The following is a 20,270-nucleotide window of genomic DNA, read 5'->3' on the forward strand; positions in this document are numbered from 1 at the left end:
ACTGAAAACGATTAAAACATACTGTATTAAATCTGAATTTAAACATAAAACATTTTCACAGAGTTAGCTCATAAATATAAAAGAAAGAGCTAAATATTTAAAAATTTCAACTATAAATGCAATGTTAATAAATACTTTACCTGTGCACATGGTTGTAAAGCTTTCATAACACCATCCAATCTACTTGGAGGTAATTTAGTATAGACATAATACAGAAGTTTTAAAATGTGTTTGACTACACTCTCTCTAGCTAATCCTGTCAGGAAAAATTCATCAAACACCACAGTACAAAAGTCTTCTGCTGAAAACTCATCAATCAAATTTGTCACAAGGCAAGAAATGAGGCTATTTAGGAATGGATCTTCAAATGCGCGATCATTTTCACAAAGAGCTAAAGTACCCAGTACTCTCATTAAACCATGACGATCTTTTTGACGTGCTGTAAGAATCAATATAATTACATCATACAAACATAAAATGAACACAAACACTGAATTTATGTCAAATGTGATATATTATTTACATGTATTTAAAAATGAACAAAGACGTTTTTATTTTAAAAAAAAAGCAGTAAATATGTTTAGTTAGATGGCTAATTTATTAGGGCAGAGCAAATGACAAAGCTTTATGACTAAGGGAATGAACATTTTCATAAAAAAATCTGATGTGCACACCACGACTTCCTTGTACGGAATATTAAATTATGTGCAATTTTTCTTGCATTTCATTTAAACTTTATTAGATTGAATTAAATCTACTTCATTGATAATGCATTAACCACAATAGAATAAGCACACTCTTTAAAATTCACCATATTTGATTACTATATTGACACTCTGATGCTTAACAGCATTACATTTTTCATATTATAACTCAGGATGCAAAAATTTATATCATTTGAAGAATTATCTAATCGTCGTCACATGTTCTATTCAAATACTATAATAAATCTAAAACAATGTATAAAAGAAATTAAGCAAACAAAACAAAACTTTCACAAATGATTTAGTATTTCTCATTCAATTAATTCAGTTTTCACTTCCTGATAAGGCAAAAATACATAAAAACTCAAAATATCTATACAGTCAAAAGTCTTTAATCCAGACATCCATAATCCGGACCTCAAAGCTACAAACTTTCTGCGCATGCATCAACACATAATGCATCGACGCATGCACATTTAATGTATAACGGACGGCGTAAGCTAAGCTAAACTTATCTATTTCAGTTAATGTTGCAGATTGCGTTGTTCCTTAATCTTCTAATTGGATCTGGCTTATTATTTTTTGCAGACTGTTAAAGCAATTTTATAAAAAGTAAGCTTGAACCTTCGATTATGTCAAAAAGAGTTTCCGTTTCTGGAGCTGCCAAAATATCTACAAAGCGAAAGCATGTTTTGATGTCCATCAAACAAAAAGTGGAATTGCTGCAAAAAATGGATAAAGGCATATCCTTTGTTTCTCTAACCATTCCAAAATCTGTTATCAATTTCACGCTGCTCTGTGGGAAAGGGGGGACATTGCGGCGCGCAATGAACTGGAAATTGATCTGTCAGCACTATCGTTATCTTCAGGGCAGATGTTTTTATTTTATTCGACTTATAATTCCTTACTAAATGTAATATTTCATCTCGATGTACTCCGTCTTTGATATGATTTAAATCAAATTCCTCGTCATTATAAATATTACGAATACACATCAAATAGTTTTCTAGTTGCAATTTTCTAATTTCGACTAATCCGGAATAGCTGAAGTCCCAACGAGTCCGGATTAAAGACTTTCAACTGTATTAAAAATTACAAAGTAAATCTTATATTGAAGAAGTGAAAATTGTAGAACGACGAGTACGAATCAATATAAAATTTCAGAGTGCAGCGTTAAACCATTGGAGATGAGAATGCATAGCTGAATGAAGGAACTGGGTCTGCAGTCAGAAGTTAGTCAGGAGAAGCATGGATCTAAACACTTATTTCCTCGAATAAATTCCGGAATGGATTAAGCATGATTTAATTCGCAATAATAAAAGAAGGCATTATCATATTTGTTGTTGTGAAGCTTAATTTTTCTAAATTGGCAACAAATTCGCTATTCTGTCAAATTTCAAATGTAAACAAACATGGCTGCCATCACAAAAGTAATTAGGCTTAGCCGCACTTAAAAAACTTTTAAATTCTTGATAACTCTAAAAATAGTGCATGCAGGTTTACTACAGGCATAAAAGCCTTAACCACTAGATAAGAACAAAATAATTCAATCATTTTTAAAGCAAAAAATGCACGATTTAAAATATATAAGAGTAAAGAAACTGAGATTACTGAGCCGGGTAACAGAGTGGATATATATACACATATACGTTTAGTGCGACCGATTGCAACCAAGCTATCAGGTGCACATCTACATGTTATAGCAGTTCTATATACAAAATTTCAACGTTCTGAGGCTACACGTTGAGTTATGCAAGATACATATGTACAGACATCCCAAAAAATTCTCTCCAGAATTCGTTTTAAATCAGTTTTATAATTTTTTGGAGGGAAACGAGTCTTTTATTCTGTCCTTACATACAGATGTCATGAAAAAACATCATTAAATTGCATTTGATAGCGTTCAAAATAGATATTTTCGTTGAAATATGATGCCTGAAACTTTTCGCAATTACAATACTTCCTTTTTACTTCATACAAGGAAGTAAAACACCTTTTGTGGAAAGGTAGTTTGTATTTTGCAATATACATGAGCCAAATCCTAAAACTGCATACTGCTAGCAAATTTGTTTGGAAAGAAAACACAAGACAGCCACTGCTCATTCAGCAGTCTTATCATTTTGATCACTATTACTGACCAGGGTTCGTACACATTTCTGCACATGGAAATTAAGTACTTTTAAAGACTTTTATGGACCATTAATGAAAAAAATTAAGAACCTATGAGCAAATGGGAACTGAATAAATTCAATTAAAAATATTATCTATGCTTGAATTTCACTTTTGTTATACCATCCTAAAAATAAAACAAATCCCTAAGTAGTATGCATTATTACGAAACATGAATTAATTAATATAATTATTAATAAGTTTGAGAATAAAATAAACTTTAAGCAATTTATCAAGTAGTATTAAATTTTTTACACTCATAATAGTCGGACATATTTGAAAGAAGATAAGTGACATTTACGTTTTACTAACAGTTAGCTTAATGTTGATTTTTTTATGTCTCATTTTGTCACATACCTGGTCATTCTAGAGGTTTAGTAAATAGCAGGTAGACTTTAAGTCAAACGGCATAGGTTAAAATGAGAAGTAACATCATAATCAGCATGATTCATAACAAAAGATTGAATGTTGTCCCCGCTGCTGCTTGTCTAGAGAGAGACCTGCTGATTATAGAACAAACCTGAAAGGCCTGATCTAGGCATGGTTGGCAAGAGTTAAAAGTTATTCCAGACTCTGTTTGATGCAGTTAGTGTCGTAGCTTCCTGTAGAGTTCCAGGGGTTGTAACCCAGTTAGTATATTTTAAGGTTTCAATAAGCCATTAAAGCACCAGAGGTGATAAATTATTTTGTATTATTTTTACGCCTCACTAGATGCAAAGAATAAGTCTTACTTGAATTTTTACATTTTTGTGTTTTATCTTGTGACCACAGTGAGTATTAATGAAAGGCAATAACTCGCTTTAATACACAGAGATAATTTTTAAGGGTAAGCAGTTAGTTATAAATAATTAAATTAAGTAGTTAGATAACCTTGGTCAATATAAATTTACATGGCCACTATTAAATTTTGCCCAAACATTTTGGCTAGCTTATATCGATGTCCTTCTCTTTAAGCACCTTTTCTAACAATTAAAGATTTGTCTCAATATGCAAACCAATGCTCACACTAGTTTCTGCATGCTTTATGTTCTCTCTCCTCAACCTCTCCATAATTTACCTAAGAGGGTTAACTTGATCTGGTAAAAGTTAAATATGCCAAAACCCTCGACAGGCGTGAAGCAAATTATCACTATGGGCTGAAAGTGACTACATTATCAGACAAAGGCTTAAATAAGGCTCTTATTTAAAAAGAACTTAGAATATGAAGGCATGTACTGATGCTAACAAAATCAATTACAGCTCACGGTGATGTAATTAAACAAGAACAGTCAAATTCAAACTAAAAATGTAGACTGAAGGTCAAAGATTATATAATTTAATTTTAATTTAATCTGGTTCAGTAACTCTTATCGTATCAGGAGACAGAAATGGAAAATTATAGTTAAGGCTGAAATTATAAACAATTGAGTAATTTACATAATAATAACTGCACATATCTTTGAAAAATAATTTTCTTTATGTATTCAGTTTCTTTCTTCAACACGTTTCCTTTTCATTTTAGAATTTTTGGATTTAATCTGAAAAAAATCTATGAAATTAAATAAGAAGTTTTCATTTGAAAACTAAATAATGTAAATATTAAAATACAAGCTCATACCATTTTGTAATGTATAATACATTGCTAAAACAGACGCCACACCATTTTCTTGGATGTATGCTTGGTATGCATCAGGAGGAGGACCAAAATGCTCTATTGTTGTAATTGCTGATTCACGATCATCTTGGGGAAGTTTCGCATTGATAGCACGGATCTACAAATTCTCAGAAGTAAATTTAAAATTGTCATTGAAATTGTAAACTATGTTTAAGATAAATAATTTTATCTTACCTGATCATCAACCATTAAGGACATAAGAGAAGGTAGAAACTTTGTCACAAGCTGGGCATCCTGTAAAAAGTAATATTATAAAATATTAATGATTACAGTTGGAATATTTTAGAATTGCTTAATTTTCTTCACTTGTATGCAAAAAATGCAATTAATTTTATTAAATATTTCACAATATTTTACACACAAACATATAAAGAATTTCAAATATAAAGATTGCATTAGCAGACAAAAATAACATTTAGAAATAATATTTATAACAATTTTGAATGCCTTACATAAACACTTCAATACATACCAGTTTTGGTTCTTTGAACACTTGAGTACTAATCATATCCCAGGCTTGCAGTCCTAATGCTAACATACGCAGCAATAAAACAAGAACAGCATTTTCCTTAAAGAATAAAATACAACTGCAAATTAAATTTATTTCTAGGAAAATGAGGAGAATAAAAATCAAACAATTTGGACTGATTACAACATTTTATGTAACACTAAATAAAATTTCCCCAAGCATACTATGAAATATATGAACTAAAAACAAATCATTATTTTACTTATGAAACCTTTACAGTAAAAGTAGACTTTAATTTAAGCATGTATTGATTATTACATTAATTAGAAATGGAATTAGTACAACATGTCAATTATTATATTTAACTGGAAAAATAGCTTCATTTAAGTTAAAGAAAAATTGAAGATGATTTTCCGAGATACCATGAAATACTTTCAAGTAGTTTCTCTACATATTTAAGAAATCATAAAATGCTAAATGCATAGATGTGCATAAGACAAAAATGCTAATTCCAGGATATAAAAGTCAATCATTTATAAAAATTTAAGACAGCATCAACTGATATATAAGACTGATATGACTGAATAGTTAAGGAAAAATATGAAAGCAGTTAAGTAAAAATATGAAAAGAAATTACAGTAGCAGTTTCTAAATGGGGATAAAAGCTGAACTAAGAAGGTATGGATAAAATTTGTTTTATGGGCATTTTATTGCAAAATTTCATTTTTATTAATGTAGCAAATGAGGTGATATCACAAAAAAGTACATGGATGATTTAAGGAAATTGCTATGAAATTTCCACCGGAACAAAAGAAACAAAAACTGACTTATAAGTACACTTATTCATTGATTTTTTAGATAAATACCTAATTATAATGTAAAACATAAATGCAATAACATGTATGCATATAATGATTTTTTTTTTTTTTTGAATTACAAGTCATCACTCTTTTCTTTTGTTTCTTTTTCTTCTTTTTATACTGTTCTGTTATCAAGACCAGCTTCAGAAATGTATGAATGCATGCAGGGGTGTATGTATGTGCATATAGGTGAATATGTATATGCATACATACATACACACTTAAATATATATATGCATCATACATGAATACAAACATCCGTACATACATATATTTCTGAATCCGATCCTAGTAACAGAACATTACCCTTTTTGCCCCTGTAAAAAACACTGCTAAGCTACCATGAGAGGGTTGCACTAATATGTATGCACCCTTTAAAAAGATTCAGTTTATGATGATATTTATTATAACATTTAAAAATTATGATTTTTCTCATTTCTTTCTTTTACAACTTCATTAGTTAATCTACCTTGAATTTTGGACATTCTAGTGTAGATAGTTAAGAGGGTACTTATATATCAGCACAATCATTTGGGTATAATTTGGCAATATTTTACAGAAGAAAAAGAACAATATTTTATAATTGCAACACAATTATCAATATGTGTATATTTTATAACTGCAACACAATATCAATATATGTATATTTTACATTTTAACTATGTATTTATCCCAAAAATGAGTCAATAAATCAATTTAAAAGTAAGTAAACTGTTGGAACCAGGAATACAATAAAAAAAAATGCATACAAAACTAATACTGTTACAAAAATGTATACTGTTTCTTAAAACTGAAACTATTACATGTATTTTTGCAAGAGCTTGGCACATTAAAAAATTTGGTAATTTCTATTAAAATGATGGTGCTAATACATGAATATTATTAAAAGACCTTAAATTTATAATGTCCAGTTAAACTGCATTTAAAACAGAAGTCTTTAAATGTAAACAAAATAAAATTTAAAATAACTACCAGGAAGAAACGTTAAGGAAAGCACTTACTCTAGCATATCCTTCTTGGCCAATAAGATATGTTATTATCTTTAATGCAGAAGTAGCAAGGAAGTTTATAGCATAGGGATCACATAAGGTCATTGAAAGATCTCTAATAAAGATAACAACATAAAAAGTAAATAAACAACATGTATGAAATTCAAATACACATTAATGCAAAAATAAATTTTGCTTAACTTGTATCAACACAAGAAAGTTTATAGCATAAAGACCATATACGATGATAGAAAAGATCTCTGATAAAAATAATAATATACAAACTAAATAAATACCAAATATGAAGTTTTATTACATATTCATACCCTCCTCCCCCAAAAAAAGTTTTCAGTTACTTTTTATCAATAAATTTATATGAATTATTAAGCAATTATAAACAGTGGTTTAAAAATCATATCAGAATATTTATAATTACAAATCACAAATGTAAAAAATAATAATGAATTTACAATAATAATAACAATATTTCAACACATCATAATGCATAATTTAAATACTATGAAGTGACAATACCAAGTTTATTAAAATATTTGGGACTAATAGGTTATTTCTAATCAAGTTACTATAACTTCAGAAATAAAAGACAAAAATAGAATAGTGAAATTACAATAAATTTAAGTTAAATCAGAAGTGTGACAAACAGTCTAGTTAATCAGCAAAACAAAGTGGTTTATGGCAAAAAGCAGCCTGCAAAAATATGGCAATAACAGCCAGTGCTACTAAAGCAAACTAAAGGAAGTTGAGTCAGTCATAATTTTTAAGCATCTCTCACTACTTTTAGAATTAAAAAATAGCAGGAAAAATTAAGAAATTTGCTTTTATAAAATATTTATTCTAATATTATTATTGTTTTTTACTTATTATTAATTTCAGTAATACATTATACAATTAGCTTTTTTTCTCCATTGTTTTAACCTGTGTCAAAAGGCACATACAATTATTATGCCCTTGTAAAATTTTTAATAATTTCTGGTTAATCCACACTTCTGCTGAAAAGTCACGAAAAAGTATTTATTACAGTTGCCAAAATAGTTATGTTACTACCTATGATGTTACCAAAAAGTATTTATATGGTACCAAGATATGCAACATGTCTGCTTTGACTGGGGAGCAATACAGAAATCATATGCAGCTGAGTCTGTGCAATTTATTAATATTTTTAAGAGAAAACAGATTGCTGTGTACATGGGGGGGGGGAAGGAGCATTTCTTGAAAAAAGGTGTTTTATTACCAATATTTCTTGTTTTCTTAATTTTACTGACTGAGAGTTTTTGCAAAGGTCTTACTGCATCATCACTTTGAAAACAGCTGTTGGCTTTCACACATTACACTTGGAAAAAAATCAGTCACCAACTAGTCTGCAGACACTCTTCAAAGTTGCCAAGGAGTTTGCGACATTTTGGTGTGTGTGTGTGGTGGAGGGTTTACGGATAATCAGAAAATACCATATTTTTTCAAACAATATTAAATAAAACTTCAGAATTCTAAACTTTAATTTTTTTTCCTACATCCTTTGCTGCATTTTGATTGCAAATATATTACTATACTCTTTCTAGTGAAACTACGACTTAAAATTTACTTATTTATTTATTTATTATGCAATCAAATTGCATAAGACTTACATAAGAATCCCATTACTCTCTGCTGTCTATATCTGACAGTTTAAACCTTTCTTTCTATATTTTACAACCCAGTTAAGTTTGAAATATGATTTTCACGTTAAATTATTAACTTAAACCCTTGTTCGCAAAGGTTTAGTACAAGGTGTAACCTAACGAGAGGAAAAAAATTGCTTAGTTTGATAATGGGAACTGTTCTACTTGTAGCAACATGCGCGCGCAAGGTATTCTTCCATATTTCAGCTAATATCTATAAGCACATCTTGGCAGTTGTTCATTTATGTGCACATTATTAAAACAATGGATAAAATAGCAAAGATTCAATATTAAATTATATGTAAAACTGAGTAACAAAATGTGAACTGCATCTGGAAATGCAGCTGTGACTCAAAAGAATCTATGGGAATAGTTTAAATGTAGGAGATCAATGACAAATGTTGACAAAATTCATGAGCTGTCGATGCAGAATAGGTATTTGTCTATTTGAATGATATGAAAGAAATGAATATTCCTAAAGAAATCATTAAAACCATCATCACTGAGGATTTGGGTAAACTCAAAATTTATGCGAGTTTTATAACTCACTACTTAACAAAAACAAACAGAAAATTGAATCATGTGGCAATTTTATCAGCACTGCACACAGTGATGTTCTGTTTTCATAGCATAAATCTAACCAACATAACTTGAAAAGAAGCATAAAGCTTCCAATGTGATCCACAAACTAAATGAAAAGTATGGTTTCTCTCACCAGCAAAATCAAAAAGTTTCATTTTCCAAAACTTGAAGGTAGAAATACTGTTCATTACCTCTTTTGATGCTCATGCTTAATTCACAATTCATACCAGAAAGTCGGTCAATGACAATTTTTACTGTGAGGCTCAAATTGGTTCTTGCATTAAATTCATTGTATGCAACCACAATTTACTAACTAGAACCTTGGTTTCTTTTACATGACAATGTGTGACCTTGCATTGTTGTGCATATGAAGCAATTCTTCATTAACCACCAGGCTACTGAGTTAGACAAGACATTGTATTTTTCTTATCTTGCCCCATCAGAGTTCTTTTGCCCCCCCCAAACTGAAATGGCACAGATTTTCTGACATTTCACTCGTCCAAGCTGCTGTGGCAAGGAAAATAAATGTAACAGAAATAAAGAACCTCCCCCTTCCAAATACTTCAACCATTAAATTAACATTGCCAGAAGCGTATTATGTCAGAATGAAATTACTTCAAGGGTCAATAACACATTTATGTTGAAATAGTTTATACTGCCAGATTTCTGTGATCATTCACTGGACTTTTCATCTGACCTTGTATCTTTTTAGCATCAGTTTTTAACCAGTTCAATGCCAGTATGCCATATTATCCCCTATCTACTTTACACTCTATCTAATAATTAGAAAAGCAGTACTACTTTTATAATACTCTTCTTGAATTTCAAATCTAAATCCATCTTTTTACACAAGTGATGACAATCTTAAATTTTTTTATAAAAGGCAAAATTCACTTGAATAAAAGATATTTAAAAAAATTAAAACTCACAGATATTCCACAACTAAAACTAGGAAAAGTACTGAATGATGCTCATGCAATATTTTATATAAGAAAAAGTACAACGATTTATCAGGGTTCGTACACATTTCTGCACACGGAAATTAAGTACTTTTAAGGACCATTAATGGAAAAAAAATTAAGGACCTATGTGCAAATGGGAACTGAATAAATTCAATTGAAGATATTATCTATGCCTGAAATTCACTTTTGTAATACCATCGTAAAAATAAAATAGGTCCCTAAGTAGTACGCATTATTACTAAACATGAATTAATTAACATAATTGTTAATAAGTTTGAGAATAAAAAAACTTTATGCAATTTATCAAGTAGCATTAAATATTTTACACTTATATATTAGCATATTTCACAAGTGTATATTTTAAAACTGAATTTAGATAAAAAAAAAATATCATGGTGTGTTAATAAAAACCATTGCAATTTAAAATACAATAAAATAATGCATATGAAAATGATAATCTTGCTTGTTAAAACTGAGCATTTGTTGTATACTTAGTTCCCAAAGTTTGGTGCATTTGAAAATTTGTCAACTTCTATTAAGGTGATTGTGATAATATGTAAGTACCTACTAAATTATATAATTAAATATTGAAAGTGGGAGAATTTAAGTCATTAATTCCTTAACATTAATTCTTGTTACAAAAAATCCAAAACAATGTTTTAAATTAAATTAAATCTAATTAAAATTTGAATATTTCTTGGCTTGAAAATGAGTATGTAAGCTTTATTTCTATATCTTGGTTTGAAAATGAGTATATAAGCTTGATTTCTATAAAGAAAAAGTTCACCAATTTAGTATTCTTGACAAGTTTACGAAAACATTTAGCAGGTGCCCAAACAAGCATTCGTGCATATACACCTTCAAGGAACAAATTTTAAAATCACTCAGGTCATACTTGGACAAGAGCAAATTTGCCAGTTATCAGTGCATGATGTGGTAATTTATGAGTATTAAAGGATTAACATCATAAGTATAATATAAAAAAAAATTTACCCAAGAACTTGCTCATTTCCTCTTTTTATACTATCAAGAAATCCCTGAAGCTCTCTAGAGCGCTTGACATCAACATTTTTTTCTCTAATGCAAGCATCTAAACACCAGGTAAATTTATGGCAAGGATCAACATGTGTTATTTCTTGAACCTAGATGAGAACAAAAACTTTAATAAAAAAGGATAACTGTTAAAATGATGCTACAGAATAAATTTATCTGTGATTAAGAAATATTACACATTTTCATGACAATGGAAAACTATTTTTATCTTCAGCTACTTACTTCTAAATCATGCAAAGCCATCAGAAGTTCAGATCTCAATGTACAATAATGAACATTCTTTGTTCGTAAAAATAAAGTCCTCAAAAACTGCAACACCATGTCATATAATTTCACGTTATGACCAATCATCGTTAATAATTTTTGTACAACTTCACCCTGCCTCCTTTGCTTAGGTGAAGGAGAAAAGAACTGAGCAACAGGATCAGAATATTTGAATAACAAATCTTCTTTTTCTTTTATGTACTGGCTAAGCAAAGGAGAAACTTCATCACCAAAAAGAGACTGATTATCCTGCCATATTTGCCTTTTAACCTGCAAATGATAACAGAAAAAGAAAATGCATTAATGGCAAAATGACACAGCTAAAAAGCATTAGAAATTACAACTTCAAATTAGACTTATACTCTAAATTTTATTACAATTGAACTTACCTGACTAAAAATATCCTGAAATCATTTCAAAAAGATATTAACTGGCTACATCTATTAAAAGTAAGTGAAATGTATGCATTCATTATTAATTTTTCTTTCTTTATATATAAATAATCTTCAAGACAAATTTTATTACTTCCTGGCAAAATACTGGTAATGCGTGTAAAAATAACACAAAACTACAGGCATTTTAATATCCAACAGACCTAAAATAACTAATTTGGATGATTCAGAAAAAGCATGCGGCCTGGAAGATTTTTCATGTCAGCAACCTATAATTCATCAGGGTTCGTACACATTTCTGCACACAGAAATTAAGTACTTTTAAGGACTTTTAAGGACCATTAATGAAAAAAATTAAGGACCTATGAGCAAATGGGAACTGATTAATTCAATTAAAAATATTATTCTATGCCTGAAATCCACTTTTCTAATACCATCCTAAAAATAAAATAGATCCATAAGTAGTATGCATTATTACCAAACATAAATTAATTAACATAATTATTAATAAGTTTGAGAATAAAATAAACTTCATGCAGTTTATCAAGTAGCATTAAATATTTATTTATAATAGGTTGGACGTATTTGAAAGAAAATAAGTGACGTTTACGTTTTACTAATAGTTAGCTTTATGTTGATTTTTTTTATGTCTCATTTTGTCACATACTTGGTCAGTCTAGAGGTTTAGTAAATAGCAGGTAGATTTTATGTCTAATGGAATAGTTTAAAATGAGAAGTAAGATCATAACCAGCATGATTCTTAACCCAAAAGACTGAATGTTGTCACCACTGCTGCTTGTCTAGAGAGAGACCTGCTGATTAGAACAAATCTGAAAGGCATGATGTAAGCACGGTTGGCAAGTGTTGAAAGTTAGTCAGGCTCTGATGCAGTTAGTGTCATAGCTTCGTGTACAGTTCCAGGGGTTGTAACCCAGTTAATATATTTTCAGGTTCCAATTAGCCATTAAAGCACCAGAGGTGATAAGTTGTTTTGTATTAAGTCTCACTAGATGCAAAGAATAAGCTTTACTTGAATTTCTACATTTTTGTGTTTTATCTTCTGACCACAGTGAGTATTAATGATAGGTAATAACTCGCTTTAATATGTAGATAATTTTTAAGCGTAAACACTTAGTTATAAATAATTAAATTAGGTAAATAGGTAGCCTTAGTCATTATGGACTTACATGGCCACTATTAAATTTTATTTTTTAACAATATTTCTTAAAAAAGCCCTATTAAAATCAAAATCTAATAAAATTTCACAGTTGAAAATACATGTTATTTATAACACTGATTCTTAAACGATATTAGAATAATTACACATTAAAAGCTAAAAAACGTTTATGTTTTGTAACAACAACACTCAACAAAATATTTATCAGTCATTTAATTTGAAGGCTTCCCAAACATTTTGGCTAGTTTATACCGATTTCCTTCTCTTTAAGCATATTTTCTAACAATAATTAGAGATTTGTCTCTATGCAAACCAATGCTCTCGCTAGTTTCTGCGTGCTTTATCTCCTAATTTGTCAACCTCTCCACAATGTACCTATGAGGGTTTACTTGATCTGGTAAACGTTAAATACTCCAAAACCCCCGATAGATGTGAAGCATTTTATCACTATGTCTGAAAGTAACTACAATATCAGACAAAGAACTTAGAACATAAAGGCATGTTCTGATGCTAACAAAGTCAATTATAATATCTCATGGTGACGTAATTAAACAAGAACAGTCAAATTCAAACTAAAAAGGTGGACTAGTGGTCAAAAATTATACAATTTAATTTAAACTTAATCTGGCTCAGTAACTCTATCATATGAGGAAACAGAAATGGAAAATTATAGTAAAGGCTGAAATTATAAACAATTGGGTAATTTACATAATAATAACTGCACATATCTTTGAAGAATAATTTTCTTTATGTATTCAGTTTCTTTTTCATTTTAGAATTTTTGGATTTAATTAAGGATTTCTGTTTTTCTAAAATCACTAAATGCATTTAGAATGTATAGAAAAAGTGAAAAATTTAATTTCTTTAGTAATATGGAATTAAGAAGAAATATGAAATATATATATGGTAAAGGACGGTTACAGAGGTGATGTGGCAGAATTTTTAGAATTTAGTGACACACCAAACAACAAAATCTAGAAATGGCAAAACTTTTAGAATTTAGACAGGCATTGGAAGCAGAATTTAGAAAGGCACTATGCAGTCGAATTTAGGATCCACAGAGATTGCATCAAATGGGAAAATGTGTATGATGCATTAAAACATATTAGATGGATCTTTCAAACTGTAAGTTTTCAATTCTTTTATTAATAAAAAATCCCTTTCTATAATGTCTGCCCAAGTGATATGATTAGAAGCATTTTTGATATTTTCCATGCTTGTGTCTAGTGAAAAGTAGAGAAAATAAAGGGAAGATAAACATGTTAAGAAAACGATTCTAGTATCAGGAATAAAACACTCAAATATTATTCATGTCTTCATTGTTCTTCCAGACGTTCTCCAAAAAGTAAGAAATTCATCGCAAACATTCTGTAAAATACATCCATTACATGTTGATACCATGGAGACATTTTTCATTTTGTCACATATTTCTTGAATCTTCTAGAATCGTGGGTCTATAAATCTTGCCTTCAAATTCTTCTAAACTTTCCAAGTTGCAATGTCAAAAATACTAAAGAAAAATTATCCCAACCAATCCAGTAACAGCAAAAATCCAGAAATATTTTGAAAAAAAAAAAAAAAAAAAAAAAAAAAAAAAGGTGTAAAATTGCTTTTATAGATGAAACTGATGCATATTCTGAGACAATTACTTTGGAAAAACGCTTACTATGAAAAATTAAAAAGAAGATATTTTTAATTAATTACATAGAATTTTGCTTTTGCTAAGAGTTGTTTCGTAAATTGTGCTTTATAGTATTATACCTTGTTTATTTTTCAGGTTCAAAATGTTGTATGATAAGTTGCCAGAATAAAGCTTTATAATATGACAGCAGAAAATAAAAATGTTTTATTTTAATGTTATTTATCAAAGTTATGATGTTTAAAAAAAAAATCGTCGAAAAATTCTGATTTCAGAATTAAAAATTTTCTATAGAAACTGGTCTTAAAATCGCCAAAATTTTGACAAGTCTCCAAATTTAGAACCGTTTAATAAAAGAATTCATATTCCCAAAAGCGAAAATTGTTTAAGAGCTCTTTATTACAATAAATGAATTTCAAAATGTTTATGGTTCACTTCTTCCTTAGAAACTCAAGTATCCCATCATTTATATTAAAATAAAAACAAATTATAACCCATGAAACCATTCAAAAGATAACCATATACGTCAGTGAATCGCCAAAAATATTCCTCCAAAATACTAATTCACACTCAAAATGGCAGTCGTAAAAACAGACAGAAATTTCAGATGATTAAAATTAATGACCTTCTACTGATTTTGGCCAAAATTAAGGACTTTTAAGGACCAAAAATCAATTCCAAAAAATTTAAGGACTCTTAAGGACCGTACGAACCCTGGTCATATAGAGAGGAGGGGAATAATTTGTGTTTAATAAAAATTATATATATATATATATATATATAAACCCGCTTTTAGTTTCAGAACATAAAATAAGTTTTTTGACAAAATTAAACAAAGAAATAAATTTTTATATGAACTAAAATAAAGCCATGACACTGATCTTTACATATATAAACCCTAAAACTAGACATTTAATCTTAGTTTTATAACATAAAAATTAGACCACAAATTTATAGTTTGGGTAACAGAAAATGCATAATCCATTTCTAGTTAACTAAAACTGAATAAAGGTGCTGAATTTTTACCTATATAAAACACTAGAACTACTCCCAAACAATAATTTAGAATAAACAAAGAATATTAGACCTACATATAATGCATTTTCCCAGTGAAGTTTGTAATCTCCATACCTTCCAAATTAATAAAATAAAACAAAAGTAAATAATAATAAACAATTAATAATAATAACAAATGAGCAATTAATATATATTAAATTTGCCTTTTTTTAAATAAGCATTGTACTGTATTATTTTTTCATCTTATTTAAACCTCCCCCCCCCCAAAAAAAGTGAACAAATTAGCTTAATTTTATGGACCTAAAAAGCACAAATAATTTAAGTAATTGGAGTTCTAGATATAGTGAAAATAGTTTAAATAGAGTACATTTTATTTACACAGATATGCCAAATTAATAAACTGAAAAAAACATCCACAAGAACTTAATTTAATACAAAATTTTCAAGTTCTTTGAAAAACAAAACTTGTCTTGAGTTTTTGGAAAATAGTCTGATATTTTCTTTGCACTGCCCTTTTTAGTGTCAAATTGTCAACAAATTGTTCAATGTCGTTAATTTTTTGTTATTAATTTCACCATTGGAAATGTGCATCTAAATAACTCTGCATAGTTTTCATGATGTTCTTCATTTCGGATGATGTGGGAACAGAAGCTGCTTATTCATTCTATTGTCGTTGTTGGAATCTGCATCAATGATATCTTTTTAGCTTTGAACAAACTACAAAATGTCTTTGTCGGTCATAATTGGGGCTGTACACATCATCTAGAATTCTTCCAATGACACAGTAGGAACAGTCCAATAATACAGAAACTTTGTAGAGACATTAGGTATTTTGGAAGCAGGAAAGATGAAAAATATACAATGCCTTCACCCGGAATTGAACCACGGACCTCTGGAATATGCGCCCAGCGTGCAGACTACCCCACCACTGATTTTTACACACATTGCGATGTACTCGTCACAGAATTCCAAAGCCAAAAAGAAATGAGATATTTTTGTGTGGGGTTTGTAGGGGGTGGAGGGTGAAAGTAGCTTAGATAAACAAAATTGGCTCATGTCATAGACTATTCCGAAGGTATTTTAAAGCCAAGTTAGCATCCTTTCACCAAAACATGTGAAACCACTTTTTAATTTCGCACACCTCTTAAATCTTGCCTGTGTTTCCATATTTTGTTCATTCAGAAGGGAAACCTTTTCGTGTTAAGTGATTTTCGTTTTGTGTTAAAAGAAAAATAAAGTGCATGAAAATACATAGTAGTTTGTCGGGACCATTGTATGACTTCATATTAACTGATATTTCATCTTAAGCACTTTCACGTTAAACATATTTCACTGTACTTGAAATCCAGATAACTGGAGTTGTATTACATATTAAAACTAATCTAATTCAAAACTTTTTACCAGGAAAAATCTTGGTATTTTTAATTTATTTACTTTCCTGCATTTTTAGCATAATTCCAATGCATATTTCAAGTTTTTTTCAAATAATATCAACAACAAATTCAAACTTAAGTGTTATGGCTACATCATTTTTCTGTGCATTTTTCATACAGAAATATATTATGTTAGTAATACAGAAAATGTAGATTATGAACTTTTTCAAGAACTCCAACAGAAATATCACTCATTTGTTAAAATGTGCCCATTTTAATTAAAACATTATACTGTAAAAATATAAATATTGTACAGAAATTACATTAGCATTTATATACTAAAAAATGGTTCATTCACTGACATAGGTATTTAATCTATCTATCAAATAAATAAAATACCGAATAATACTAACTGAACCAGTAAATTGAAATGACACATGTAATTTTGGTACATACATCTTATGTGCTCTATTCTAACAGCTTATTTGGTATCAAAACAAAAAAGTAATAACTTGCAGGCATGCTGTTTCAAAACTGTAGACTACCACGTCTTTTTCTCTACATCTTATGTAAATGTGACAACTTCCCACAGCATCAAGCATCCATAATAGAAAGCAATACTTTCCTATTGGGAAAGTAGCTATTGCTTTCCTATTGGGCTGAACCCTCTGATATTTGCCAGATGAATGATGCCATAAGAAACCAGCGATAGATGCATACTTCTGTACACTAGTTCAGTGACACACAAGATACTGCATCGAGATGTTGTTTGTCACTCTGATACAGTGAAATGAATTCTGACACGGAGTCCGAGTTCTTGTTTGTACACAAGGTTAGTAGTGCTTATTTTTATTTATATACAAACTGACACCTTTCTTTATGTCTGTCTTAGCTAGTTTGCATTTTAAGTGCTTAAACAGCTCCAATTTGTATTGATATTATACGTGTCAGTTTTACCATTCCCAGTCAAAGGACAAATACCAGTACATTCATTAAGCAAGGCTATTTTGGGCCCCTCACAAAGTGTGCAAGCAGTGTGTCTAGAGTTTACATAAGTGGATGAAGGGAACACATTTTAAATTTTCACTAGATACACCTCTGATTTGGTTAGAGCTCACTCAAATGACTATTCCTCTTTTATAGTGACTTTTCAAATGACTATTACTTTACCTCAGGATATAAAAAGAAAAACAAATGCAAAATACAGTATCCTAGTTTACCATCAGCTATATGCCCAGTGCCAGTTTTCAAACAATTACCCTCTTTGGAAATGCAGAAATACGATTCTGATGAATACCGAATTGACCCCAGCAATGAAGATTTTGAAACTGATGATGATTCCAATCTTAAGACATTTGATCAGCATGAGTTAAATGATTTGGCACGGGATTTGGGACTATCGAAAAAAGCTTCAGTGGTGTTAGCATCAAGACTGCACAAGAAAAATTTGCTTGAAAAAGGAACTAAGGTATCGTACTTTCGATCAAGAGAAGGCGCGTTTCTGCAATACTTTTGAAGTGATAATGGATTTTATATTGCCACAACATACATGGTTTAATGGAAGAAATGGGAATTTCAGCCTATAGTGCAACTCAATGGCAAATGTTCATTGATAGTTCAATGCAGTCTGTCCTCCTCCACAATGGACATTTATTTGATGCAGTCTCAATGGTCTGTTTGTTTGTGTGAAGAATATGAAGACATAAAGAGAGTCATTGATGTTCTGCAATATCACATGCACCCATGGATCATCTGTGCTGACCTTAAAATGTTCTGCAATATCACATGCACCCATGGATCTGTGCTGACCTTAAAATATTCTGCTTCTTTCTTGGGCAGCAATGCAGATATACCAAGTATACCTGTTGCTTGTGTATATGGGATAGCAGAGCTTGTGAGAAGCATTTGGTGCAGTTAAATTGGCCACCAAGATCTGATCTGAAATCTGGTGATCCAATCATTCTACATCAGCCACACGCCGACAAAGAGAGCATTATATTTCCCCCTCATATGAAAATTCTCATAAAGCAATTTGTTAAAGCTTTGCTAATTGAAGAAGACAGTTTCAAGTATCTCATTTCAGCATTTTCTAGCCTGTCATTAAAGGCTGGTGCTTTTGATAGTCCACATATTTGGCAACATTTCATTGGAACAATGACAGAACTTCAAAAGAACGTTCGATTGGCATTAAAAAACATTATCAAAGACTTTCTTGGAAATACATGAGCACAGAATTATAACCAAATCGTCCAGCAACTTTTGGACAGCTTCAAAATGCTTGGTTGCAACATGAGCATCAAATTGCATCTTGATAACCTCCCGGAAAAATCTTGGTGCATTTAGTCATGAGCAGGGTGAGAGATTCCATCAAGATCTGAAGGTTATGGAGGCACGGTACCAAGGTAGATAGGATGTACAATGATGGCTGACTATTGTTGGAGTATCAAGCAAGAATGTCTGTCAATCAAACACTCCAGAAAAGGCATAAGTGAAACTTTTTACCTTAATATGTATGTTTACTGTTTGGTAAAAAGCAATTTACTATTTGTATGAACAAAATTTAACTTGCAGTAACTACATACAGCCTTTGTATGAACAAAATTTAACTTGCAATAACTACATACAGCCTTTGTATGAATAAAACTATTTTTTGTAAACAGTATAATTGATCAGTCTTCCTTTTATTTCCTTTTATATGTATATTTTGCATCACTTTCGAGACAAAGATAGTGTACCTAGTAGCTTAAAAGGTTGAAGTGATAGACAAAACCTGGGTTAGTTTTGGATTCAGATGCCAAAAATTAGTCAAAACAAGCGACAGATCTAAGACAATGAAACCGCTGTTTCCCAGTGTAATTAAAAGGAAACTATGAACATTTTTTACAACCCCACAGTATTCTTAAAAATATGCTTGTGACAGAAAATTGTGTAGTAACACTGTAATCAAATAGTAACAAAGGGAGCAACAAATGTATTTAAAGAAAGCTAGATCACATTTTCTACAAACAATATGTAGTAGAATGTAATGGGTCATTAAGAAAGTTCTACAGAAAGTTTCGAGAAGCAGTACAAAAACAGAAGTTGAATTTAACAATGAATTAACATTTCATTGAATCACACCAGTACCATTTTGTTTTATCACTATTTTCCTTTTCTCTGGCACCTGTAAAATTCCTTTTGTATAGAAGTTAATAAATTTCTTTGTAAAGAATTTATCAAACTGCTGTATGGCAGGTTATCAAAGTGCCGTATGATAAGCTCCATAAAAGCAAACTAAAGGCAATTAAAAA

At 30.1% G+C, this 20,270-nt stretch overlaps 1 protein-coding gene across 1 annotated transcript in view; it reads right to left on the reverse strand.

Moving 5' to 3' along the window:
• The window catches only part of NELF-B (negative elongation factor B), a 45,149-nt gene that overhangs the window by 15,187 nt on the left and 9,692 nt on the right, over positions 1-20,270 (reverse strand). Inside the window, exons 4-10 of the mRNA XM_085825077.1 lie at positions 11,341-11,652; positions 11,059-11,207; positions 6,858-6,960; positions 5,000-5,095; positions 4,702-4,761; positions 4,471-4,624; positions 141-439 (exon numbers count right to left, since the gene is read on the reverse strand). Of these exons, the coding sequence (XP_085681203.1) occupies positions 141-439; positions 4,471-4,624; positions 4,702-4,761; positions 5,000-5,095; positions 6,858-6,960; positions 11,059-11,207; positions 11,341-11,652 (1,173 nt within the window). The remainder of the gene's footprint in view (positions 1-140; positions 440-4,470; positions 4,625-4,701; positions 4,762-4,999; positions 5,096-6,857; positions 6,961-11,058; positions 11,208-11,340; positions 11,653-20,270) is intronic.

This window comes from Stegodyphus dumicola, chromosome 10 (genome assembly GCF_044657685.1).
Source record: "Stegodyphus dumicola isolate Sdum_Otavi_A_Nest chromosome 10, ASM4465768v1".
Lineage (NCBI taxonomy): Eukaryota > Metazoa > Arthropoda > Arachnida > Araneae > Eresidae > Stegodyphus > Stegodyphus dumicola.